General features: G+C 37.9%; 1 protein-coding gene across 1 annotated transcript in view; it reads right to left on the reverse strand.

Annotated features, from left to right (window-relative positions):
- Positions 1-25,158, reverse strand: part of LOC126065112 (probable ATP-dependent RNA helicase DDX60-like) — a 146,456-nt gene extending 121,298 nt beyond the window's left edge. The window contains 8 exon segments of the mRNA XM_049864801.1: positions 967-1,128; positions 2,560-2,676; positions 4,476-4,817; positions 10,447-10,636; positions 11,220-11,289; positions 11,720-11,863; positions 14,018-15,254; positions 22,031-25,158. Of these exon segments, the coding sequence (XP_049720758.1) occupies positions 967-1,128; positions 2,560-2,676; positions 4,476-4,817; positions 10,447-10,636; positions 11,220-11,289; positions 11,720-11,723 (885 nt within the window). The 5' untranslated portion in view covers positions 11,724-11,863; positions 14,018-15,254; positions 22,031-25,158.
- Positions 25,159-26,927: the final 1,769 nt, after the last annotated feature.

Genomic DNA, 26,927 nt, shown 5'->3' on the forward strand with positions numbered 1-26,927 from the left:
AGTAACTAGAAAGCACTGGGTTTTTTGTTTTTTTTTTTAACTAGAAGGATGGTGCTGTCACTTGCTGAGATGGGGAAAAATGAAAAAGATGAATGTTGGAGGGAGGGATTTGGTTCCAGGTGTGTTAAATGTGAGATGTCTACTACACAGCCAAAAATGTTGAGTAGGCAGTTGGGTATATAAATCTGCGGTTCCTCTAGCAGTTTCAAAGAAAAATCAAAATTGCCTTCCAAGAAATTTATGACCAGTTTTGGTAGGTACTATGTCTATTGCTTCTCTCTCTCCAAAGTGCATAGCATATTACCAAGAATAACTACTCAGTGAATACACACTGATCGATTTTAAAAATTGACAATCCTCTCACATACTAATTCATTGAATCCTGTGCAGTCATATTTCCTTTTTTTCTTAGAATGGGTTATTTAGCTTAGAATACAGCAATATCCAGACTGCATATAAAATTCTGTGTGTGTGTGTGTGTGTGTGTATAGCAGAACCAGGCCAACCATCCTGGTAAAAACCCAGGTTGCCTTTTGCCAGGTAACTTTAGGTATGTCACTGAAGTCTGAGTCTCAGTGTCCCGAATTTGGCAGAAGAGAGCAATAATGCCTATACTGAAAAGTTGCTGGAAAGTACTTAAAGATCCCTAAACATAGTAGGCCCCCCCCTCCAAATTTGCTGCATTTCTTCTTCCTTTCTCTAATGATTTGAAGAACTAGGTTGAATAAGTACTAGGTGAAACACCAGATAAAACTTCCTGTGCATTATTTTCTAAGGAAAATACTAAGTTATATAGCACACTGTTTTCTTATTAATAGATTCTAATATTTCCCTTTTTTGTTAATCAATACATATAAATTAGGCGGGGAGGCTAAACGCCCAGTGAGGAAAATGGTAGTCAGAAGCCAAGAGCATTTCAAAATCGAAAACCCAGGTTCAGCCCAAAAGAAGTTATACCAACCACACCTGATGAACGTCAGTTTCCTGACCAGAGGCCGTATTCTTTTTGTTTTCTAAGAAGCAATGGTACATTCTCAAGGACAATGAACATAAAGTAACACAGAGAACACTCCGGATATCAGATCCTTGTGGCCAGAGTTGCTTAAGCAGAGACAAAGTCTTACATGCCTGCCAGAGAAGGAAAATTTTTCAACTGTCAAATTATTCATAAAATTTTTTTTTTTACTCAGAAATGTTACTGACAGAAGAAACCATAGGAAAAAATATATATAGATTTAACTATATAGAACTCTAAGTATTTATGTTTGAAAATTTATAATCATTTTAATGATAAAAAACTGAAAATTAATAAAATCGATATGCCAGAGATTCACTGTAAACCTGAACACGGAAAGTACTCAAGTAACTCAGCAAGAAATACATGACTTTAGCAAAGCATGAACAGAACAATTCACCAAGAAATACAAATTAATGATAAAAATATTATTACTAACAATCAAAGAAATATATGTTAAAAGGGTAATTCGATGGTGTTTTAAATATCAAAACATCAAATTATTTAAAAAAAAACACATTAAAAATTGTGTGATGAATCATTTCTTTTATATATTCAAGTGAAAATACAGGTAGATACAGAATTCTGCAAAGCTATTTGGCAATATATATCAGTATCATTGAACGTCTCAATGCCTCTTGATCTAATTTTGATTCAAGTTCTGGGAATTCTGCGTATAGAAATAATAATCCAAAATGTGAACAAAAGATGTATAGCTCAAAATGTTCATCACAGGGTTATTTATAGCAGCCAACATTTTGAAGTTATTTAAATGTCTAGCATTAGGGAAATTAAATATTAAACTTAAGAAAAATTCTTAATACCGTAAGATCATGTTCATGTGATAACTCTAATGAAGTGTGTGTTAAACGTATATACAATATGTCCTCAACTATGCAAAAATATGGCATTAAATTCCTGAAAAAAAACTCCAAGTAGTGTAAATGATGAATATTCCTTACTTCTCTATGTATTCAACTTCCTGATGCATCATCTTTAAATATTTACAAATAAGAATAAAGCATAAAAAGACTGCTTTTAGAGACTGCCCATCAGAGGAAGCAGTATTGCAAAGCATTGTTTGAAAACGTATTAAGGAAATTAGATTTAAGGTATAACTAATTTCTCATTTTGGCTGTTTATATGGCAGATGTCTTAAAATATGGTTGCCGGAAATGAACATTATATGGTGTATGTCGGAAACCCTGGTAGCGTAGTGGTTAAGTGCTACGGCTGCTGACCAAGAGGTTGGTAGTTCAAATCTGCCAGGCACTCCTTGGAAACCCCATGGGGCAATTCTACACTGTCCTACAGGGTCGCTATGAGTCGGAATCGACTCGACAGCACTGGGTTTGGTTTGGTTTTTTGGTATGGTGTATGTCATCTGATCAATTCAAGCTAAATTAAGAGCGTGATATTCTAAGATTCAGATATTACTTATCTATTCAGGCAGTCTAACCTAGTCTAAAGCCCTAGACTACTCACAAATAGCTTCTGACTTATCAAATTCTTTCAAACTTTTACTTAAATAAACGTTTCAGTACCTCTTCCACCATATCGCCCCAACTTAAATGTCCAAAGTGAGGTGTTAATGCCACCATTTTGTTTTCTTCCAAGCATTGTATCAGGCTTTTATAAGCACTCTGAATCATCTCTTGATTCTGTAAAAGAGAGACAATTATATAAAGCACTTTAAATGAATTACCATTTTTCCCAACTACAAAAAAAAAAAGGAGATATTTGAATTCTATATATGTTACAATGTACCTTAAAGTAAAATCACACTCATGTGTCTTGAGGACAATTTTATTTAAGCTATGATAAACATTAATATTTCCTCTTTGCCTACTTAAATTTTATTGAGGGGTACAATGCATTTTCTTGTTATTAAGAAGTTTTCAAAAGTATAGAAAATCAGAGAAAATAGCATAACCCCCCTTCATGCATCCGTCATCCAACCTCAACAATTTCAACATATAATGCCATTTTAGTGTTCATTCAGAAACTGATTTGAACAGTCCAAAAATCACTTCTTTTAGGAAGGTGATTACAGTCAATGAATTAGAAGATAACTTGATGGAAAATAAAATCGTCTATCGAAAAGCAAAAAAATACATATATTCTTAAGAGAGACCAAACAGGGTACTAGTACTGCATTCCTAAAAGGCAGAGGCTGGTATTTCTCACACAAAACAGAGATTTACCGAGAGCAGTACCTCCCCCAACGTGAAAGTGAATTCTCCAGCTTCGGCAAAAATACTGGAAAATATTGTTATAGAAATACTATGAAAGCAAAAGGACCACTCTAAAAGCATGACTGTCGTCTGTATGCTTCCAATTGTCAGGAGGGGTGTTTCTGAAAAATGAGTTTTCATTGTTTTTTATTGCCATACAGCACATTTAGAAGATGATTTTCAAACTCAAACAATTGTGGTGTCACATTTACAAAAAGATGAGGATTTGCGACAAGTCAGCTAAAATATAAATTGAATTGAAAGATCATTTCTGATGAAATATTGAATAACATCCACCACCAGAATTCATTTTAAAATGTGAAAATTAAAATAAATACTAGACTTACTCATAAAATCGTTAACACATTTCAGACTCCCAAAGTTTTACACACCAGTTGCTGTATAAAACGTATACCAAATATACCAATATGCTGAGAAAATTGTGGAATTAAAATTCTAAAATGCCTTGAAAATCCTACAGAAATGGTGACTTAATGTGAAGAAGTAAAAGCATCATACTTATTTCCTTCTTTATTAACCTTTTTCATTTACTCCCCATTAAAGGCCTCTGCGTTAGCATTGTTTCACTAGCCTGTCTTAGATACAAAAAAAAAAAAATGAAACCAGTTGCCATGGAGTTAATTCCAACTCAGAGAGACCCTACAGGATGGAGTAGAACTGTCCCATAGGGTTTCCAAGGAGCACCTGGTGGATTCAAACTGCTGACCTCTTGCTTAGCAGCCAAACTTTTATCCACTACACCACCAGGGTTTTCATCTTAGAGACGTGGACCTCTAAACTTGGCCCCAATTAAATACATTGTGAGCTTTCCACTATTTTCAAAGGTAAGAGCCCCTAGTGATCAATCCACAGAAGCCAGAGTCACACTCTTTCTATTGAAATGCATTGGCAACCATTCACTAATACGACTCTCAGCAAGTGACTTCACCTCTCCAGCTTTTATTTTACAGATGAAGATCTGTGCGCTACCATCTACCTCATAGGATTACTACGAGACTTGAGATGATTCATTGAAAGAACCTAGCACATTATAAGTGTTCAATATATAGCTACTGTAATCATTTTAGTGCTGTTAAATTTATCACTTTTTCTGAGACTATAAGTTCCAGAAATAGCATGGAAAGAATAGAGTTAAGTCATTTTGAGAATTAAAAAAGAAAAATTTCAGGACAAAAAAACAAATGAGATTTATTAATGTAAATTACCTCCTGAGAAAACTTTTGGTTTCTCTGCTTGCTCTGCATAACATATGCATAAAATCTGAGACTATCAGATTCCTGCCCTGATGAAAGCACAACATGGACTCCCATTCCCCAGGAGTGTATAATTAAAAAGTTAAAAAGGTGCGTTTGTAGATCATTCAGGCCTTCGTCTGAAACTATCAAGAAGTATGGGTGACGCTCTTCCAAGAAAAGTCCCCACTCTAGGGATAAGCATCCAGAAATCTCCGTCTGTACATCAAGGTTAGTATTGCGTTGAAGGTGGAGAATTAAAGCCGTTCTCAATGGAAGAAGTTCAGGAAAAGGAAAATAGGCACATTCAGCATCCTGTGAGGAAAAAACAAATTACATTATTTCAAATTTTTTCATTTAGGGGTTTGTTAATTTTGTTGGTTAGAGTACAGGGGGATATAGGATCAAACTACATGTAGACCAGTTGTTTTGTTCTGAAATATAGTCAGGGCCTAGGCTTGCAAACTGTAGTCTCTCCTTTCATAGGTCAAAATTTGGATTTAAACAGATTGTCCACTTTTAAGCAGGCGTACACTGGTTAGGGAGCTCTGGTGGCACAGTGGTGAAGTGATATGGCCGCTAACCAAAAGGTTGGCAGTTCGAACCCACCAGCTTTCCTTGAAAATCCTCTGGGGCAGTTCTATTCTGCCCTCTAGGGTCACTATGGGTTGGAATTGACTTGATGCCAATGGGTTTGGTTTTGTTTTTTGTTTCGTTTTGTTTTTGACACTACTTAGAGTTCCTACCACTTTCAACTTCCACCTTCTCATTCCTTCACCCTACACTTTCAAAAGGGGTCAAGGTAGCAAATGGATGGGTATATTTCACCTGAATTAGAAAGATGACATGGATCACAACTGGTAGATAAAAATGTTCCAGGTCACTATGCCTCCTCCTTAAACAAATAAGTCTTTTCTCAGCAGGTTAAAATTTCCATTTTTAATAAAGTAAACTAGATTATAGGAACCCTTGTGGTGGTGCAATGGTTAAAGCACTCAGCTGCTAACCAAAAGGTCAGCAGTTCAAATCCACCAACCACTCTGCAGGAGAAAGATGGGCAGTCTGCTTCCGTGAAGATTTACAGCCTTGGAAGCCCTATGGGGCAGTTCTACTCTGTCCTATAGGGTCACTATGAGTCGGAATTGACAGCAATGGCTTTGGTTTTTTGGGGGGTTAAACTAGATTATAAATAGTAAACAAGAACCCTGAATCTTCTGTTTGTGTAAATCAGAACAATACTTACCCCTTCAGTAATGTTAAACTAAAATACTGTAAAGATTGAATGGACAGATATCAGAATCCTTAAGAGTAAAATAATGATTGCTTATGTGGAGTAGGATAGAGACAGAGGGTGATCACACCCTTCTGTTTTTGAATTGGGATTTGTTAAAACTGTAATCCATTCAATTTGTATTTTTTTTAAAAAACCGAATATATTATGCTGTCAGAGATACTCAACATAAACTCAACAAAAAGGATGGTGTCTCCCTTGAATTTGCCATTCTACTGGACTGTAAGTAAAATTCATGCTGAGTTTTGAATCCTACAGTGCTTCCTAGAGTTTAAGGATGGGAATCCATAGAGCAAAGAGGCTACTGATGAATTTCCTGTCCTACTTCATGTTTCTGGGTGCCCTTAAGATAAACATCCATCGTCAAAAATGAAAACTAATTTTAGCTATCAATCACTTTGATTTAATGACATTTATATATAACACTACACATAAGGATTTGAATAAGGATTGCAGAATATATATTCTTTTCAAAGACACATAATGCAGTAGTCAAAACAGGCCATAAAATGAGTCACAATACATTCAAAATAACTGAAATTTTAAATAAATATTTTCTCTGACCACAATGATATTAAATTAGAAATCAAATATAGCTAGGAAAAAAAAAGTATTTGCAAACTAAAACAACACATTTCTAAGTAATATATTGGTCAAAGAGGAATTCACAAAGGTGTTAGAAAATATTTCCAGTTAAATAGTAAAAAAAAAAAAAAAAGACACAAATTGATGGGATGCAGCAAAAGTAGTGCTTAGAATGAAATTTTTAATGTTCATAATAGAAGAGAGGAAAGATCTTAACTTAAGGTAACAATATAAGAAGTTAGAAAAGGAAGAAGGGGAAGGATGATAGGAAGGAGAGAGAAAAGGAGGGAGGGAAGAAGGGAGGAAAGGAAGAAAGAAGAGAGAAAACAGAAACAAGAGAAGGGGAGCAAATGAATGAATACAGATGGGGTAAGAATCAATGAAATAGAAAAAAACAATATAGACAATAAATAAATAAAATAAGACAAATAAAGTAAATAAAAATCTAGGTCTGAAAAAAATCAATGACATTGATAAACCTTTAACTAGAGTAATCAAGAATATGAGACAACACATAGATTAATAATCTGAGTAAAAGAGGAAACATCACTACAAATTTCCAAATGTTAAAAAAAATAAGAGAATATTATAAACAATTTTATGCCAAAATATTAAAAAAATATTAGACAACTTAAAATAAAATGGACAAAGTCCACGACATATACAACTAACAAAACCAACACAAGACAAAATAAAAAGTCTAAATAGCCCTAAATCTATTAAAGCAATTGAATTTGTTATCAAAAATATTCACACAAAGAAAACTCCAGACCTAGATGGTTTCACTGGAAAATTTTATCAAATTCATCTACGTGGGAAATAACAACATCAATCAGAAAGTAAAGACGGAGGAACCAGTTCTCAAAACATTTTATTAGGTCAGCATAACCCTGACATCAAAACCAGATGAAGACATTACAAAAAAAATTACAGGTCAATATCCCTCATGAATACAGATACCAAAAAAAAAAAAGTGTAGCAAAATATTAGGGAATCAAATCCAGCAATACATAAAAAAGAATATATATCATGACCAATTTGGGCATACTCTGGAATTATAGGTTAAATTAGTATTCAAAAATCAATCAACATAAATCACCAAATTAAAATAAAGGAGAAAAGTCATGTGATCATTTCAATAAAACCATTGCCGTGGAGTCAATTCCGACTCATAGCAACAAGGTAGAACTACCCTATCAAGTTTCCAAGGCTATAATCTTTATGGGGGGCCCTGGTGGCACAGTGGTTAAGAGCTCTGCTGCTAACCAAAACATCAGCAGTTTGAATTCACCAGTTGCTCCTTGGAAACCCATGGGCAGTTATACTCTGTCCTATAGGGCTGCTGTGAGTGGGAATTGACTGGACCACAACAGATTTGATCTTTATGGAAGCAGACTGCCACGTCCTTCTCCCACAGAGCAGCTGGTAGGTTTGAACTGCTGACTTTTGGTTAGCAGCCCAGCACTTCACCACTGAACTACCAGGGCTCGGGTAATTTCAACAGATGTAGAAAAAGCATTTTTTTAAAAATTAATGCTCATTAATGATAAAAATTCTCAGAAAACTAGTGATACCAAGGAATTTCCTCAATCTGATGCAAATAGTCACAGCTAATATTAGAGCTAAAGGTGAAATACTGAACACTGTCCCTCTAAGATCAAGAATAAGGTAAAAAAGCCCAGTCACTCCACTTCAACATTTTACTGAAGTTACCAGTCACTACGAAAGGCAAGAAAAAAGAAATAAAATTGAAAAAGTGGAAACAAAACTGTCTTTATTTATTAGACTTGTACAAACTTCTAAGGAATCTACAAAAGAGCTACTAAAATTAATATGTGGATTTAGTAAGATTGCAGAATACTAGGTCAATATGCAAGAACTATCTGCATTTCAATCTACTAATAGCAGTAAAAAGAAAACTAACTTTTAAAACTTCAATTCACAATAGTATCAAATACATGAAATATTTAGATACATATTTAACAAAAAATGTGCAAACCCTCCATTGAAAACTACAAAATGTTGCCACAAGAAATTAGAGAATATGTAAATAAATATATATACTAGGTCCAGAAATTGAAAGACTCTATATTGATCTACAGATTTGATGTATATTGAATATAATTTCACCAAATTTATTTATAGAAATTGGCAAACTGATTTTAAAATTTATATGGAGATGCAAAGAACCTAAAATAGCAAAGCTGAACAAAAAAGAAAGTTTTTCTAAGACTTATTGTAAAGTTAAAATAATCAGAACATTGTGGTAGTGATATAAAAATTGTTAAATCTTTTGAGGAAATAACCAAAAAAAAAAAAAACCCAGTGCCATCAAGTCAATTCTGACTCTTAAAAAAAAGAGCCCAGAAATGGTCATTTGATTTTTGACAAAGACACCAGCGGAGGAAGAAAAATCTTTTCATCAATTCGTGCTGAAACAATGGAATCTCAATTCCTACCTTATATACCACACACACACAAATTTACCCAAATGCAAAAGTTAAATCTATAAAATTTCTGGAAATAATACAGGAAAATATCTTTATGACTAAGGGATAAGCAATGATTTCTTAAGCAGGATACAGGGAACAATAACCATAAATTAACGGCAAATTAGACTTCATCAAAATAAAAATGGCTGATCATCCAAAGACAGCATTGAGAAAATAAAGAGGCAAGGCACAGACTTGTAAAACATATTTGCAATATATGCATATGACAAGTGACCGAATCCAGGGTATATTAAGAACTCCTACAAATCAATAAAAAGATAAAGAATCCAATAAACATGGGCAAAAGATTTGAGCTGATACTACATAAGGGAAGATAAATAGATAGACTACAAGCCCTTGAAAAAGTGGTCAACATCATTAATTATTATGAAAATGCTGATGTAAACCACACTAACGTACTACGCACCCACCAGAATGGCTAAACTGACCAAATGCAAATGTTGGCAAGTATGTAGAGCACCAGAACCTACGTCCTCCCAGACTTGCAAGTGAGTGCTTATAGTAGCTTTATTCATAATAAACAAAACATGGAAAGAACCTACGTGCCCTTCAACTGGAGAATGGATAAACCGTAGCACATGTATACAATTAAAAAAGAAAAAAACTGAACCCATTGCCATTAAGTCGATTCTGACTCATAGTGACCCCTATAGGACAGAGTAGAATGGCCTGCTACGGTTTCCAAGGAAAGGCTGGTGGATTCGAACTGCCAACCTTTTGGTTAGCAGACAAGCTCTTAACCACTGAGCCACCAGAACTCCATACAATGGAATACTATCCAACAATTACAAGTAACAAAGTACTGATAAACACAACAAAAAGAATGAATCTCAAAATATGCTGAGTGGAAGAGACTTACACAAAGAGTTCATACTCTACAATTCCATTTATTAGAAGTTCTAGAACAGGCAAAACTAATATGTGGTAGGGAAAAATCTAAACATTGGTTGCTTCTGGATTGGGGAGATAGGATGGACTGAGGAGAAGCATAGACGACACGCTAAAGTGATGGTCATGTTCAATATCTTGATAAGACTGGGAGCTACACAGTCATGCATTTGGCAAAGCTCTTTGCAGTGCCTATGTCAAAATCTGTTGAATGGTACACTTAAGATTTGTATGATTCATCTCCTGTAAAATTTTCTTTAAAAAAAAACCCGTAAAATAACATTGAACCCTAGTTAAGCTGAAATGTTTAAGAGTAAAATGTAATGTCTGCAAATTACTTTGAAATGCACTGAAAACAATATGGATTGATGAATAGAGGCTGGGTATATTTATAGATACATGAAAAAGCAAGTATAATAAAATGTAATTACAGAATTTAGATGGTGGGGATATGTATATTCCTTGCATGGTCTTTCAACTTTTCTACGTTTGAAAAATTTCATAATAAAACGTTGAAAACTCTGAGTAGTGAGATTATAAGTGATGTTTTTCTTCTGCTAATCTGCGTTCCCTATATTTTCTACAATGATTTTATTTTAAGAAAGGTAGCTTTTAAAGTAGGTTTTATTTTTAAATGACTAAAATGACATCAGACACCATATATTACCTTGAAGAAAACTATGGCAAACTGTGCTCCGTTACTCATAAGATCCACAAGATAGCATTCAACCAGATAGAAGAAGTGCAGATCCTGCCCCTGCTTGAACGATTTGTCACACAGGCATGTAACAAGCAACGAATCCCCATCAATCACAAAATAATTAGATTCAACAAAATCATTTAATAAACTGGAATACCTAAAATAAAAATCAAACAGTTAAAGATCACATACAGACTGCCGTTTCCACAAAGATGCTGTGGTTGACAGGATTATTATTGTTATTATTATTATCAATAGCTATTTGTTGAGTAGTTACTTCATGTCAGGTGATCTGCTGTGCCTTTTCAAATATAGCCTCCTTTTTTTTAAGCATTACAGCTATCCTTCATAAGAAGGTGGCAGTACGGTTACTATATCATCATAAAGACAATCAGGCACAGAAAGGCAAATCAACTTATCTAACACTAAATGGCAGAGCCAGGATTTGAACTCAGGAATATCTGATTCCAAAGCCTGTTATTCTGGACACAAATACATATACATAACACAATTTCCCCGTTCCATAAATCTAATGGCTTTGGGAAACAATCCGTTCAATGACAGCTACTGACAACTATTGGACGAAGACGGCTATTCCACCACCATCGAGTTGTTCCAAATGACAGTGTTGAGCAATCATTTATACGCATATCAGTTTATAGATATGTGGACACACAGAGCATAAAATTTCAAAGTTTTTTTTTTTTTTCTTTTTATTTCAACAGTACGTCAGTACTTACCGAGCTTTGGGTATTTCACGCAAAATAAACTGTGTCATTTTCTCTAAAAACAATGTATGTTGTTTTAATTCTAAAAAGCAAAAAAGAAAGGAGGGAAGGAATGAAGGGAGGAAGGGAGGGAGGGAATTGAATTGTTTTGAACTATCAGTACTTTTAAAATAACTGTATCATCTAGTTATTATTAGGGAAAGAGAACATGCAATACGACCGTTTATAACACTATTGAATCTGAGTATTTTACGAGATGGTTGTTTTATAAATTACCCATTGGAGCAGGGGACCCGTTGCCAATCAAACCTATTCCAACTCATAACAATCCTATAGGACAGAATAGAGCTGCCTCATAGGGTTTCCAGGCTGTAATCTTTACAGAAGAAGACTACCACATCTTTCTCCCATGGAGCAGAGTGGCAGATGGGTTCGAGCCACAGTCAAGAACTTACACACTGCACCACAAGGGCTCCTTTTATAAACTACAAACATCAAATATTGAAAATTACCCATTGTTACTGTTATGCAGGCCTTAGAATTGAACTGGCAATTATTCAATATAGCGAACGTCTTCTATTTTGGCTCCTCTAAAATGACTATATTTGATGCAAATGGCCCCTCTAAAATGACATTATTTGATGTAAATTGCAGCCCTGCAATAAAAGACAAAAAATAAGAAATGCATTTATTCCTTCAACAAAGACAGATATGGTAACAACCTCCACAAAGCAAACAATCTAGTGATCAAGGTAGACGTTAATCAATTATCATACAAAAATTTAAAATCACAAATGTGACAAAAGGCACAGATATTAGAGGCAATTTCACTAAAGAATTAATACTTGAAATGAGATCTAAAGAATGAGTATTTTCTTATAGTTAACTGGACAAAAAAAAGCAATAAAAAGCATTCATGGCAGAGGGAACAGCATGGGCAAACGCCCTGTGACAAGGAAGAGTGTGGGTAGTACTGGGTTTAGAAAAAAAGTGTGTGGCTGGAGCAGACAGAGTAAAGAGTAAGGTTGTGCCAAATAAGGTTACAGAAATAGGAGGCTATGTAGAATCTTTTAAGGCATACCATGGTGTTTTGCTTTCCTCTTAAGAATAAAAATAAGCCATTGATGGTTTTTAAGCTGGTGATAATGTGATTATACCTGTATTTGGAAAAGATTACTCTGGCTTCCAAAACCAAAAAAACCAAATCCAGTGCCATCAAATCAATTCTGATTCACAGCAACCCTACAGGACAGAGTAGAACTGCCCCATAGAGTTTCCAAGGAGCGCCTGGTAGATTTGAACTGCTGACCTTTTGGTTTGCAACCATAGCTCTTAACCACGATGCCACCAGGGTTTCCACTCCGGCTTCAGTAGGGCATAAATTCAAGGTGGAGGAACACACAGGAAGCTACTAAAATAGTCCTGGAGAGAGACGGTGGTGGCTTGACATAAGACGGTAGTACTTCGTGCTGAACATATGTGGATGTTTGTTGATGTTTTGAAGATAAATTTGCCAGGACTTGTTGATAGATGGCATACAGGAGAGAGGGAAAAGTTGGGATGGCAAGGATGATTCCTTGGACCCTAGATTACACAAGAGGATGGATGTGGGACTTAAGAGAGATCACCCTGAAAAGGGACCAGACTTCTGGGCTAGAGATATAAATGTGTAAGTTCTTTGAGTACTAAAGGTAATTAACTAAGTTGGTGTAGATCAGAGGTAGAAGAAATCAGAGATGGCTAGGGTGGATGGAGAAGAGTTCATAACAGCAAGTTTAGGGCTTGGTTCCTCACTGTTATGGACTGAACCGTGTCCCCGAAAATATATGTTGCAATTCTAACACCTCTACCTGCGGATGTAATCTAGTCTAATGTAATGTAATAACCTTCCATGATGCAGTCTAATGTAATGTAATCAGTCGATCAGTTGGGTCGTAGTAGTATTGGGTAGATCCTGAAGCTAATGACTTCTGAGTTACATAGACGTAAGTGCATACTGGGGTAGACAGATGCCATGTGAGGATCACCAAGAACCAAGGAAGGCCCGGGGCTACTGACAAGGAAGAAATCAACATGGCCGAGCCCCTGATTTGGACTTTTTAGGATCCAGAACTGTGGAAAAAAATAAATTTCTGTTTTTTAAATCCACCCTCTTGTATTTCTGTTACAACAGCCTTAGAAAATTAAGATACTCACTCAGTTTTTTTCTCTCTCAATTATTGAACACCATACATACATATTTTTTAACCAAGTATTATATTTGGTACAAAAGAAGCAAAAATTCATGGGTTTTACGGAGAAGTAAATCAATCTTTACAGTACAGTACACTGACCACTGTGACAGAATTAGCTTAGAAAGTTATGTGACCACTGAGCAGCAGTTCCACAGTCAGGCTAAAAGGGTCAGGAGGTGGGTCTTGGACTCTAATTTGTAAAGGGAAATTTGGAATAATGAAGAAGAGCTGCAGGGAACTGTTGGAAAAAAAATTTTTTTTTTGTTGGGAAGGTGGGGCAAATTAGGGAATGGCATAAGTGAGTAAGGCCCTCATGCCCCCTATTCCACAGCAACTCTTGATATTCTACCATCTCTCATGGTAACGGAGTTCTCTACCATGGTATATCAAGCAACTATGCAATCAGAGATGTCCACCAGGAGCCAAGTATTGTCAGCCTTTCTAAATTATAAAGTCAGGCAGGCTCCGCAGCAGTCCATTGAATGGTGGACACAGCACGTTAAAGATCATGGCCAAACAGATCTAGTGGACACAAGTGGGTTACACAAACAAGTTGGGGGATCCCATGTCACATACCCTTGATGTTCTGATGCCTCTTTCTCATCTCTCACCTGAGGTCTCCTACATCAAGCTGATAGAGACACAGGAAAGAAACTCGGGCCTCATTCTTGGTTTGTCAGCTCATACGTTGTTGCAAACTACAATGAACAGTTGCTGAACGACATTTCCAAAGAGTGGTAGCTCAGCAAGAAAATAGTGAGGCATCATCCTCCAGAAGGGCAGAGCGCTGGCAGTACTTACGGTCATCAGCTGGAGGAGGGGCAAGAGAAAGTGACTTGATGTAAAGATATACAGGGATTTCTGAGCAGTGGCAAATGATTTCGCTGGTTTGTCAGGGACCTAGAATAAGCAAGATCGGAAAATTGAAGGCAAAAAGTTCTAGGTAAGAAGTATGTGACTCAACCTAAGGGAGTGTGTGCAAACTGTGCAGATCTTTGTGTCTCAAATCCATGATCATAGGAGATCATCCACCACTCAGGAGCCTAAACCGCCAGCTAGGCAGAATGATTCTCCCAATAGATATCAGCCAATCTCAGTCTTCTGCCTGTTAGAGCTTGCACAATGGGCCATGAACAGAGTAGTTCCGGTGGCGAAGATGGGAGGCTTTGCAGGTGTTCTCCCACCAAGCTGATTTAGCTACTGCCATTGCTGAATATCAGAGCTTTCAAAACAGAGACCTATGCTGAACCCTTGATATGACACTATCCTTCAGGGAAACCAACTGGCCACTTGATTATATCAGATCTTTCCATACTGAAGATGGCAGAAATTTGCCTTTATTGGAATTCTTACATACTCTGGATATGAGCTTTTCTTCCTGCCAGAAATCATGGCGAATTAATTCTCTGCAGTTACAGTACTCAAAGAACCAGTAATGAGATTCCATGTATACATAACCCAGCTTCCTCAACCCTCAGGGAAACAACTGTAAGGTGTATATTTTACACTAACTTCCAGAGTTTCCCAGCAGGCTTTAGTTGTGCACTGGGAAACCTGCTTCATAATAAAACTTTTATTGGTTGCCTTCCCTTTTCTGTCTACTTTCCCATTCACCCGCCAGTGACTCTTGGTCACTCTCCAAATAAGCTCCTGACCATGCCTGATCAATCCCAAAACAAACTATTTGCACTCAAATTCTTACCTTGGGACAAACTCAAAGACCCTTCATTCACTTCTCCTTTCTTACATCACACTAGCCATATTCATTGTCACGTTCTTCAAACTGCACCAATCTCTTTCCCATCTCAAGAAACTAATAAGAGACAATGGAAGAAGATGAGTCATTCAGAGTGGAGCAGGAACCAGAAAAAACTAAGTTCAATGTTATTACAGAATGGAACACAGTTTTCAAAAAGGAGAGTGGCAAATGCCACAAAGGAATGAAAAAGGGTTAGGACTAAAAATTGCGATAGGATTGGTAATTAGGAAGATGCTTATAGCCAAAGCAAGTACATTCTCTGGAAAGTGACAGGACAAAAAGAAGAACAAACTTATTCAACAACTATTTAGTGAGCACCTCCTGTGTGCCAGACACTGTGCTTGGTGATAAAGATACACGGCCCCCAAAAAGACAAAGTAGTCTCTGGACTCAGGGAAATTATACTTTAGTGGGGTAAATAAATAAACAAAAACTATATATTTAAAAGTGGTATAACATGCTGTTATGGACAGAATTGTTTCCCCCCAGAAAAAGTGTCCCAGTATTTTATAATTGTCCACCATTTTGTCATCTGATGTGATTTTGCTATGTGTTGTAAATCCTACCTCTACGATTTTAATGAGGTGGGATTAGCGACCATTATGTTAATAAGGCAAGACTCAGTCTATAAGATTAGGTTGTGTCTTAAGTCAAACTCTTTTGATACAGAAAAAAGGGAGGCGAGCAGAGAGACACGGGGACCTGATGCGACCAAGAAAGTAGCGCTGAGAGCAGAGTGCATCCTTTGGATCTGGGGTCCCTGTGCCTGAAAAGCTCCTAGACAAGGCAAAGATTGATGACAAGGACCTTCCTCCAGAGCTGACAGAGAGAGAAAGACTTCCCCTGGATCTGGCACCCTGCATTCGGACTTCTAGCCTCCTAGGCTGTGAGACAATAAATTTCTTTGTTAAAACCATCCACTTGTGGTATTTCTGCTATAGCAGCACTAGATGACTAAGATACATGCTATGAAAAAGTCTGAATGGGTGCTGATAGAGAATTATCAAGAATTAGACAGGACTGTAGAAAAGATATCTCCAAGGAAGTGATATTTAAGATGAGACCTGAAGAACAGAAAGGAGCAGTCATGCAAAGAGGCATGGAAAACGTATTTCAAGAAGAAATTGAAATTGTGAAGTACCAAGGCAGGGAAGAGGCTTGGTATACTCCAGGAAATGGCAGAGGCTCACTATAACAGGAGTCAAGTGAAATAGAATAAACTAAGCTGAGGTTGGAGAGTTAGACCAGGACTGACTCATTAGGACAGGATACTGAGTAGGAGTTTCATTCTAAGGATAAGCAGACTTCACTGCATGGTTGAGAGGGAAGTGACTTGATCAGATTTTCATTGTTAAAACTGAGGACTTTGGGTGTTCTTCAGAGAATGCCTGTGTAGTTGATTCCGACTCATGGAGACCCCATGTGTGCAGAATAGAACTGTTCCACAGGGTTTTCAAGGCTGTGACATATCAGGAGCAGATTGCCAGACCTGTCTTCAGAGGCACCTCTGCCAACCCTTTAGCTAGTAGTCCAGCACTTAGCCATTTGCATCACCAGGGAAGAATGCCTGTATGGAGGATAAACCTGAAATCAGTGGTTTGAAGAGGAATTAAAAGAGAGAAGTCAGAGATGACAAGGATAACCTACTTGTTCCTTTAGGAGTGTGTTCCTTTAGGAAAGTACAAAAATAGGACAGTTTGTGGAGAGTACAAAAACCACGGAGGTCTTTTTAAGAAGAAAAACCTTGAGCAGACCTTAGGCTTGCACAGTCTGTAGAAAGAGAGACTGAAGATGTACGAAAGAAAGGGTACCAGATGGAGACTTCCAGTTCAAGATGATGGGGTGAAGCACACCTCTGACTCCCTTACCTCCCAAGATGTCAAAGAAAGTTCATACATTTAATATAACATATGTATAACTGCACGAGAAAAGAAAAAGAGAATTCCTGAATGATAGTAATAAAAGGGGATAAATCAAATGAGAGAAAACAATAGCCCTATAGCTCTCAAATGGGACTAAAAACTTTTGAATGTGACACTGGTATTTAACGGTGGAGTACAGAAATGCTAAATGCCTTCAATTCACAGACTGTGAAAAATTTTTCTGTATCTTGCATAAATTTTGAATGTCTAACTGGACATTCATGTAGGTTAAAGAACCATAATTTTATAAGCCTAGAACTAAATCCCATAAATAAATATAAAATCTGTTTACACAGTTTTGATATACTTAAAATTTATACAATCCAGTGTACCTAAAGATTACCCTGTTCTGTTTGGAACTTAACCCCCCAAAGTTTGTCACCATTTCAAAAGATTATAACAGCTACAGTAAAATCGACCATGGTATTTGCAACACCAATAAAATCCATTTATAGCATTAAATCCACTGTGATTCTAAGCGAAGATCTGACTACATCATTATGTTTTATCCTTTAGACATGCCTGAGGATTTCCACGCAGAAATTTATATTATAAATTATTTTTCAGATAAGTCATCATGCAATGATGTGTGAAGGAATGGGATCTCAGAGTCTTGTTTTTAAAACAGATTCCACCCAAAACATACACTTAGACTTTCATAATCAGCCTTCACTCTCACTTAAGGGAGGAACGAATTAGGGAAGCTAAAATCAGCATTTTTATTAAACACTATATTTTTTTTAATAATATGAATATATTCAAGGAAAATAAACCAAATAAATAGACTGAAAAAGACCTGTCTTCTGAGAAAACAGAGATGTTTACAGGAAAGAAGAGAATTTTTTCAAATGACACATCCTGGTAACAATTCAGAGCTCCGAAGATAAAGAGAAATTCTAAAATCGGCCCAAGTGAAAAGACAGTTTAGATACAAAGCAATGGAAATGAAAGAGGCAGTTCAGTAAAGTGTGTAGGAGCAGGTGCCCTTGTCATGGATTGAATTGTGTCCCCCAAAAATACATGTCAACTTGGCTAGGCTATGATTCCCAGTATTGTGTGACTGTCCACCATTTTGGCATCTGATGTGATTTTCGTATGTGTTGTAAATCCTACCTCTATGATGTTAATGAGGCTGGATTAGAGGCAGTTAGGTTACGGAGGAAGGACTCAATCTACAATATTAGGTTTTATCTTAAATCAGTATCTTTTGAGGTACAAAAGAGAGAAGCAAGCAGGGAGACATGGGGACCTTAAAGCACCAAGAAACAAGAGCCAGGAAAGCAGTGCATCCTTTGGACCCGGGGTCCCTGCACTGAGAAGCTCCTTGACCAGGGTAGATTAATGACAAGGATCTTCCCCAAAAGTGGACAGAAAAAGAAAGCCTTCCCCTGGAGCCGGCACCCTGAATTTAGACTTGAATAAATTTCTCTTTATTAAACCATCCACTTGAGGTATTTCTGTTATAGCAACACTAGATAAATAAGACAGACCTGAAGCCAGAATGCCCAAGTTTAATTCCTAATTCTGCAACTAACTAGTTGTGTGACCTTGGGTTGTGTGCCTTCTCTAATCTTATTTCCCTTCCAAAAAGCACGATGGAAAGAATATTAAGACTTTGGTGGATGGTGGAGCTACAATCTGGAAGAATCAGGTCCCTTAATCACTGTGTGAAAGACAGTGACCTGTGGATCAGGGCAAACTACTTTGAACTCCTAGAAGAATAAGCTGTAAATTTCCATTTTGTTATGTCACTGAAATGTGGAAGTTCTCATTTTTACAGAAGTTAATATTCACTTCACTTAATACAGAAATGGAAAATCTGGTGGCATAGTGGTTAAGAGCTACGGCTGCTAACCAAAGGGTCTGCAGTTCAAATCCACCAGGTGCTCCTTGGAAGCTCTGTGGGGCAGTTCTACTCTGTCCTATAGGGTCGCTATGAGTCGGAATCAACTCAACGGCACTGGGTTTGGTTTTTGGTTTGGAATACAGAAATTAGTATCAGAAGTGAATGGTGCCATTACATTATTCTATAAAAATGTAGTTCTTCTAATATTTAAAAAAAAAAAATGAAACCCATTGTGGTCCAGTTGATTGCAACTCATAGCGACCCAAAGAGTGGCTGGTGGATTTGAACTGCTGACCTTTTAGTTCCCAGCTGAGCTCTTAATCACTGTGCCACCAGGGCTCCTCTTCTAATATAATAAGCTAAAAATTGCAAGATGCACAATTATTTCATGTACTAATAAATATTTTTAATATTGACAAACTATAATATGCCACCGATTTTAACATGAATACTCATTTCAGAGATGCCGAAAGAGAGAAAACAGGGATTATAAAATCAATTAAACAGTACAGATAGTCCCCGATTTACAATGTATTCGAGTAACAAACAACTGCACTTATGACCATCTATGTGTGTTTTGTTGTTGTTGTTACATCGTATCATTAGTAATATGCTCTACATACAATGTTGCAGAGGGTAATTTCCTGATGTTATCATTCTCAGATATTTACTCAGATATTTATATGTAATATTTCCAACCCCAAAGACAAATATTGGATGTATGAAGATAAAATACTGATAATAAAAGGCAGTGATAATGAAACCTAAAAAAAAAAAGCAGTATTCCGCTTACATCAGAACAGAACCTGGTCATAAGTTGAAGACTACCTGTATCTTGGGCCTTGTGGCTAGGTAACAGACAGTGAGAAACTAGGTATCTCAGGCTTGAAAGCTGGAAACCTGTGTAAAGCAATCATTAGCTATACTTGGTGAAATCAATCTCCTGCAAAATTAGGAAGCACACCACATGCCAGCTAAGTCCCAGGCTCTAGGGAAACTGGTTGAAAAAAGTTATAACATCAGTGTTTACTGCCTTTCTATTTTGAGGAAGCTATTACCAATGAGAAAGAGGGTGAGAAGGAGAAATGTCTTACGAAAGAACTGGCTGGTTTGAGTTAGATGGGAGAAGTTGAGAAATTTAGGTATCATACAGCAAATATTTCTGTACTCCTTATTGACAGTGATATGAATGAGGGAGAAAAAAAAAGCCACCGACGAGTCGACTCTTGGTTGACCCCATGTGTGTCAGAGTAGAACTGTTCCACGTAAGGGTTTTCAATGCATGATTTTTCAGAAGCAGGTCTCTCTACACCTTTCTTTCGAAGCGTCTCTGAGTAGACTCAAACCTCTGACCTTTTGGTTAGCAGCTGAAGGTGTTACCCGTTTGCATCACCCAGGAAATCCAATAGATTAATTTAAGACAGGCAGGAGGCTGAGAACTAAGGAAGTGAAGATAAGAATTTTGGGTGGGGTTACTGGCACAGGGTACTGACTTGAGCAAATAAAATCAGAAGCCAAATACAGTTTTAGAAAATTTTATTCCCAAAATTGGTATAAGAGATGTTATGTCAGTAAAACCCCCCTCGGTATCCAAACTTACAGGAGTGGGAGGTGAGTCTGCAGCACCATGGAAGGCAGAGACTCGACTAACCACATGGGAGGATAACCACAGGGGACAACTAACACTGATCTATTACTTAAACTCATGAAGTCAACCGTGAAAAGAATTCTTAAAAATATATAACCCATATTGGAAGATGGAGTGGTGGGTAGATAAATGTGGTAAACCTCTTTTCTTTCACAGCAGGAAGTAAGTAGATTTTGTGTAAAGATGATAAGCCAAGAGATAGAGTTTCTCGTTGTTAGCTGCTGCCGAGTTGATTTCAACTCACATGACCCAATGTGACAAAGTAGGACTGCCTCATAGTGTATTCTAGGCCGTAATCTTTTATGAGAGCAGACTGCCACAGGTCTTTTCTCCCATGGAGCAGATGGGATGGGTTCAGACCGAGCACTTAACTGTTGCTCCAAAAGCTCCATAAGAAATAGTTGTAAGTATATAAATAGCCAAGAAATAGATTTATATCTTTATAAATCCTTCAAAAGAACTAAAAATGTGAGACTAAACTATGAGGCACAGTTTAGTAGAGACAGTCATTTTTGTTTTGTTTTATGTCCTCTTCTGCTTGATTTTTTTTTTAACCATGTGTATAAAAAACTAATTAAACTAATCAATTACATTATGGCATACAATGGGATATTATACAGCTATTCCTAAATGAGACTGATTTGAACCAATATACCACTAAGCAAGAAAAGCATGTTGCACATCAGCAGATTAACAGTCAACTATGTTTTAAAAGTGTATAGGTGTACAGCTAGACAGATTAGACATATATATATAGAGAGAGAGAGAGAGAGAGGAGCTACAACTTGCTCAGTTGCTAACCAAAAGGTTGGTGGTTCAAATCCACCCAGAGTCACTTCAGAACAAAGGTCTGGTGATCTACGTCCTACACCAGCCATTAAAAACCTTATGGAGCACTGTTTTATTCTGACACACATGGGGTTGCTGTGCCACAACACAAACTTGTAGAGACATAAACTTGTTTTTGAGTAGAAAATACCAGGAAGGATACATAGCAAACTACTCACAATATCTTTTAGTTAGAGGAGAGCAGGAACCTTGGAAGCAGAAACCCATCCTCAATTATTTTAGCACCCTCAACTGCCTGCAGCTATTTTTCTGCCTGCAGCTATTTTTCTCCTAATCTGCAAATGGCAAACCTTAGATTCGAAAGGTATGTCCATGTTTTCAGGAAGATTACTCAACCCGTGAAGATTTGTGTCATGCCAATGTTAACTTCAGACCTGTAATTCTCTGTTTAAAGAAAGTGTTTACGATTCTCAGGGCCCCTACATAAATGACATAAGCTTCTTTGGTTATGGAAAACCTTAGAAAATTAATTTGAATTTATAAATCCAACTCTGTAAACGAAAGGTAGTGGGAGAGGGACAAACAAATGGCCTTCCGAGAAAAATGATAAATGCCAAATACGCACTGAAAATATCATATATGGAGGCAGGGCCAAGATGGAGAAGTAGTCAGATGCTTCCGGTGATCCCTCTTATAACAAAGATCTGAAAAAACAAGTGAATCAATTATATATATGACAAGCAAGGAACCCTGAGCTTCAAAGGCAAAGTTAAGGAATCAGACTGAGTGACGGGAGGGAGAGACGGTGCAGAAGCAGTGAGGAGCTGCTGAGCCCATAGCAGTGCCTCAGCTCTGATTCCTTGGCGTGTTCCTTGGTGCAACTGCGGTGGTGCTGATGGTAGTTTCCTGGGACACAGCAGCTTTAGCGAAAGAAGGCAAGCAGAGTGGTGCACCCCTGACTCCCTGGTGTGACAGCCACGGGACTGATGGTGGAGTTTAGGACACAGCGGCTTCAGCGAAAGAAGGCAAGCATGGGATGCAGCCCTAATCCCCTGGGGCAATCTCGGCAGGGACCCAGACAGTGCACACAGGCTACATACGCCTCCAGAATCTGAGATAAAACACCTCTCTCGGAACAAGATAAGTGATTTTGTCTAATTTACTGAGCATGAGTCTAATAGCTCCTTCTTTTGAAAGAACTCTCTCTTCTCCGATTCCTCCTCTCTCTGCCCCAGCCAGCTTCATTAACAGTAGATTTCCGTGGGCCTGAGATAGGTCCTGCTGCAGTTCCTGAGCCATTCTCCTGGCCTTGGAGAAGGAACAAATTAACAAATGGGGGAAAAATACTCTGCCAACTCCCCTGATCTGGAAGCTCAGAGCAGGAGTGGCTCCAGTTCAGGCACAAGCAATCCACAGACTTCATCTTTCACCACTGCATGGGTACAGTTGGCTATTATATTGCAAGGGCAAATCTGTTTGAGGTCTGACTTTAATTGTTTCAGCTGTATGGTGGAGAAGCAGGTTTTGGAGGTTTGATACCTCTGCCTATTAAACAAGGCCCTCACCTACCCACAGCAGACGTCTGAGGACTGGAGGCTCCATCCACATCACCTAGGTACCTGTGAAAGGGATCCAAGAATAGTGGTGTCTACCAGTCCTTAGAAGTATAAGCACTGGGTGCCTAAGGTACAGCTGCAGAGCCTACCCACCAGAACACTCTAGAGAACAGGGACACTCCTTACTCACTGACACTTGGGGAAAGGCTGTCAGCCCTCAGCCTTCCTATAAGTGTAACCCCCTGCCACAACCAGAAACCTGTGCATACACCTATCACCACTGCTCCTCTAAGACAGCAGGTGAGAGCCTACACAATACACTAGGGGACCAACTATCAGGACACCTGAGCTGAATCTATACAAGAATAGTGAATGGACTCCTAGGCTCATACATATGTCTGGTAACACCTCTAGCCATCTGGTAACAGGACATTAGTGCTTCAAAGGCTTCAATAATCAAGTTAGCTCACTCTAGTAGCCTATTTGGGTATGCCAAAGCAAAAGAAAGCAAGAAACTAGGACACAGGAGGCAGGGCCAAGATGGCAGAATAGCAGAGGCTTCCAGCAAGCCCTCTTACAACAAAGACCCAGAAAAACAAGTTAAACAAATATATGTATCACAAGCTAGGAACCCTGAACATCAAAGGGAAGGTTAGAAAATGCCCTGAGGGGCAGGGGAGGAAGAGACAGTTCAGAAGGGAGAGGAGTTACCAGACCTGAATTGCCAGGAGCCCTCAGGCACCATTCTCGGGAGCAACTGCAGCAGGCTGGTACTAGTGTTTGGCGATAATTTCCTCAGGGAGAACCAGCCAGCCACACACCCTACTCAGGAACCAGAGAAGAATGGTGCTCTCGGCAAAAGCTAAGTACCCGTGTATATTTTACCACACCCCTCCCCCACTCCCAAGCTGGCTTCAGTGGCTGATTTCCCTGGCCTGAGATAGGCCCTGCTGAGCACCTAGAGCTATACTCCCAGCCTTGGAGAAGGAATAAATTTGCAACTGGGGGAAAAAATAATTTGACATCTCTACTAACCGGGGGAGCTCAGGACAGAAGCAGCTCCTGTCCAGGCATAAATGGTCTGTGGACTTTGAGTAACTTTCCCCTCTGCATGGATCTGTGGGGGCCTATTTCAGGAGACTAGGCCCTTGTTGGCAGACTACAACTGTTTCAGCTGTGCAGTGGGGAGGTGGGTGTTTGAGGTTTGACATTGCTTTGCCTACTAAACAGGGTCCTCACCTACCCACATCAGAGGCCTAAGGACTGGTAGCTCCACTCAGGTCACCCAGCCACCAGCATCAAGGGTCCAAGGATAGCTGGTACCTCCCAGTCCTTACAACCAAAAACACTGGGTGCCCATGGTCCATCTGCAGAACCCACCCATCTGTTTCCTCCAGGGAACAGGGGCACGCTTTCCTCGAAGAAATGTGGGGGGCGATTCTCAGCCCCATGCCTTGTTCAGAGCATGACACCCTGCTGGAACTAGATACCGGTACCTACACCAATCACTCCTGCCCCTTTAAGACTGTAGGGCAGAGCCCGTAGGACACACTTGATGATCAGCTACCTGGACACCTGAGCTGAATTCATACAAGAAAAGTGAATGGACTCCTGGAATGATATAACAGGTAACAGCTCTAGCCATCTGGGGAAAGAACGTCAGAGCTCCAAAGGCAAAAATAATTAAGTTAGCTCACTCAAGCAAACATAAACTAAACAAATACAGTAAATTCTAGATGGCTCAGACGCAACAGTCAAGATCAAGTCACATAAAGAAACAGACCATGATTACCTCAACAAGCTCCAAAAACAAAGAATCAAGGGATCTCCTAGATGAAAGTGGCCTCCTGGAATTACTAGTGGCAGAATACAAAAGATTAATATACAGAACCCTTCAAGACATCAGAAAGGAGATCAGGCAATACACAGAACAAGCCAAGGAACATACAGATAAAGCAGTTGAAGAAATTAAAAAGATCATTCAGGAACATAATGAAAAATTTAATAAGCTGGAAAAATCCATAGACAGACAGCAATCAGAAATTCAGAAGTTTAACAATAAAATTACAGAAGTCTACAACTCAATAGAAAGTCAGAGGAGCAGAATTGGGCAAGTGGAAGCCAGAATTTCAGAACTTGAAGATAAACCATTTGGCAACAATACCTTTGAAGAAAAATCAGATAAAAGAATTTTAAAAAATGAAGAAAACTTAAGAATCATGTTGGATTCCATCAAAGAGAAATAACCTACAAGTGATTGGAGTACCACAACAGGGAGGGATAACAGAAAATACAGAGAGAATTGTTGAAGATTTGTTAGCAGAAAGCTTCCCTGATATCATGAAAGATGAGAAGATATCTATCCAAGATGTTCATCGAACTCCATATAAGGTAGATCTGAAAAGAAAGTCATCAAGACATATTATAATCAAACTTGCCAAAACTAAAGGTAAAGAGAGAATTTTAAGAGCAGCTAGGGATAAACAAAAAGTCACCTACAAAGGACAGTCAATAAGATTAAACTCAGACTACTCGGCAGGAACCATGCAGGCAAGAAGACAATGGGATGACTTACATAAAAAACTGAAGGAAAAAAATTGCCAGCCAATTATCATCTACCCAGCAAAACTGTCTCTCAAATATTAAGGTGAAATAGGACATTTCCAGATAAATAGAAGTTAAGGGAATTCGTCAAAACCAAATCAAAACTACAAGAAATACTAAAGGGAGTTCTTTGGTTAGAAAATCAATAATATCAGGTACCAACTCAAGACTAGAACACTGGGCAGAGCATTCAGAAGTCAACGCAGACAGGGAAAGCACAAAAATAAATCAAGATAAAAAAAGCTCAAAACAGGGGAACAGTGATTTTATTATGTAAAAGAAGACAACATTAAAACAATAAACAGGGACTAAGAGATGTAGTCATAGATCTTCCGTATGGAGAGGAAGACAAGGTGATACAAAGAAATAAAAGATAGGTTTAAATTTAGAAAAATAGGGATAAATAATAACGTAACTGCAAAAGAGACAAACTAATATACTGATACATAAGAAAAAATAGAGATTAAGCAAAAAACAAAATCAACAACAATGAATATGAGGAAAGGGCAATACATAATCTACTCAGCACACAAAATTAAGTTGGAAAAAGAAATTGTCAACAACACACAAAAAAATACATCAAAATGATAGCACTAAATTCATACCCATCCATAATTATGCTGAATGTAAATGGAATAAATGCACCAATAAAGAGACAGAGAGTGGCAGAATGGATTAGAAAATAAGATCTGTCCATATGCTACCTACAAGAGACACACCTTAGACTTAGAGACACAAACAAACTAAAACTCAAAGGATGGAAAAAAATATCTCAAACAAACAACAATCAAAACAGAGCAGGAGTGGCAATAATAATTGCTGACAAAATAGACTTGAAAGTTAAATCCATCATAAAGGATAAGGAAGGACACAATATAAGGATTAAAAGGACAATATACCAAGAGGATATAGCCATATAAAATATTTATGCACCCAATGACAGGGCTGCAAGGTAACATAAAACAAACTCTATCAGCATTGAAAAGTGAGATAGACAGCTCCACAATAATAGTAGGAGACTTCAACACACCACTTTCAGTGAAGGACAGGACATCAAGAAAGAAGTTCAATAAAGACACAGAAGATCCAAATACCACAATCAACCAACTTGACCTCGTAGACATATATAGAACACTCCACCCAACAGCAGCCAAGTATATTTTCTTTTCTACTGCACATGGAACATTCTCTAGAATGGACCACATATTAGGTCCTAAAGCAATCCTTAGCAGAATCCAAAACACTGAAATATTACAAAGCATCTTCTGTGACCATAAGGCCATAAAAGTAGAAAACAATAACAGAAAAAGTAGGGAAAAAAAAACAAACACTTGGAAACTGAACAATACCCTGCTCAAAGAA

This window comes from Elephas maximus, chromosome 21 (assembly GCF_024166365.1).
Source record: "Elephas maximus indicus isolate mEleMax1 chromosome 21, mEleMax1 primary haplotype, whole genome shotgun sequence".
NCBI lineage: Eukaryota > Metazoa > Chordata > Mammalia > Proboscidea > Elephantidae > Elephas > Elephas maximus.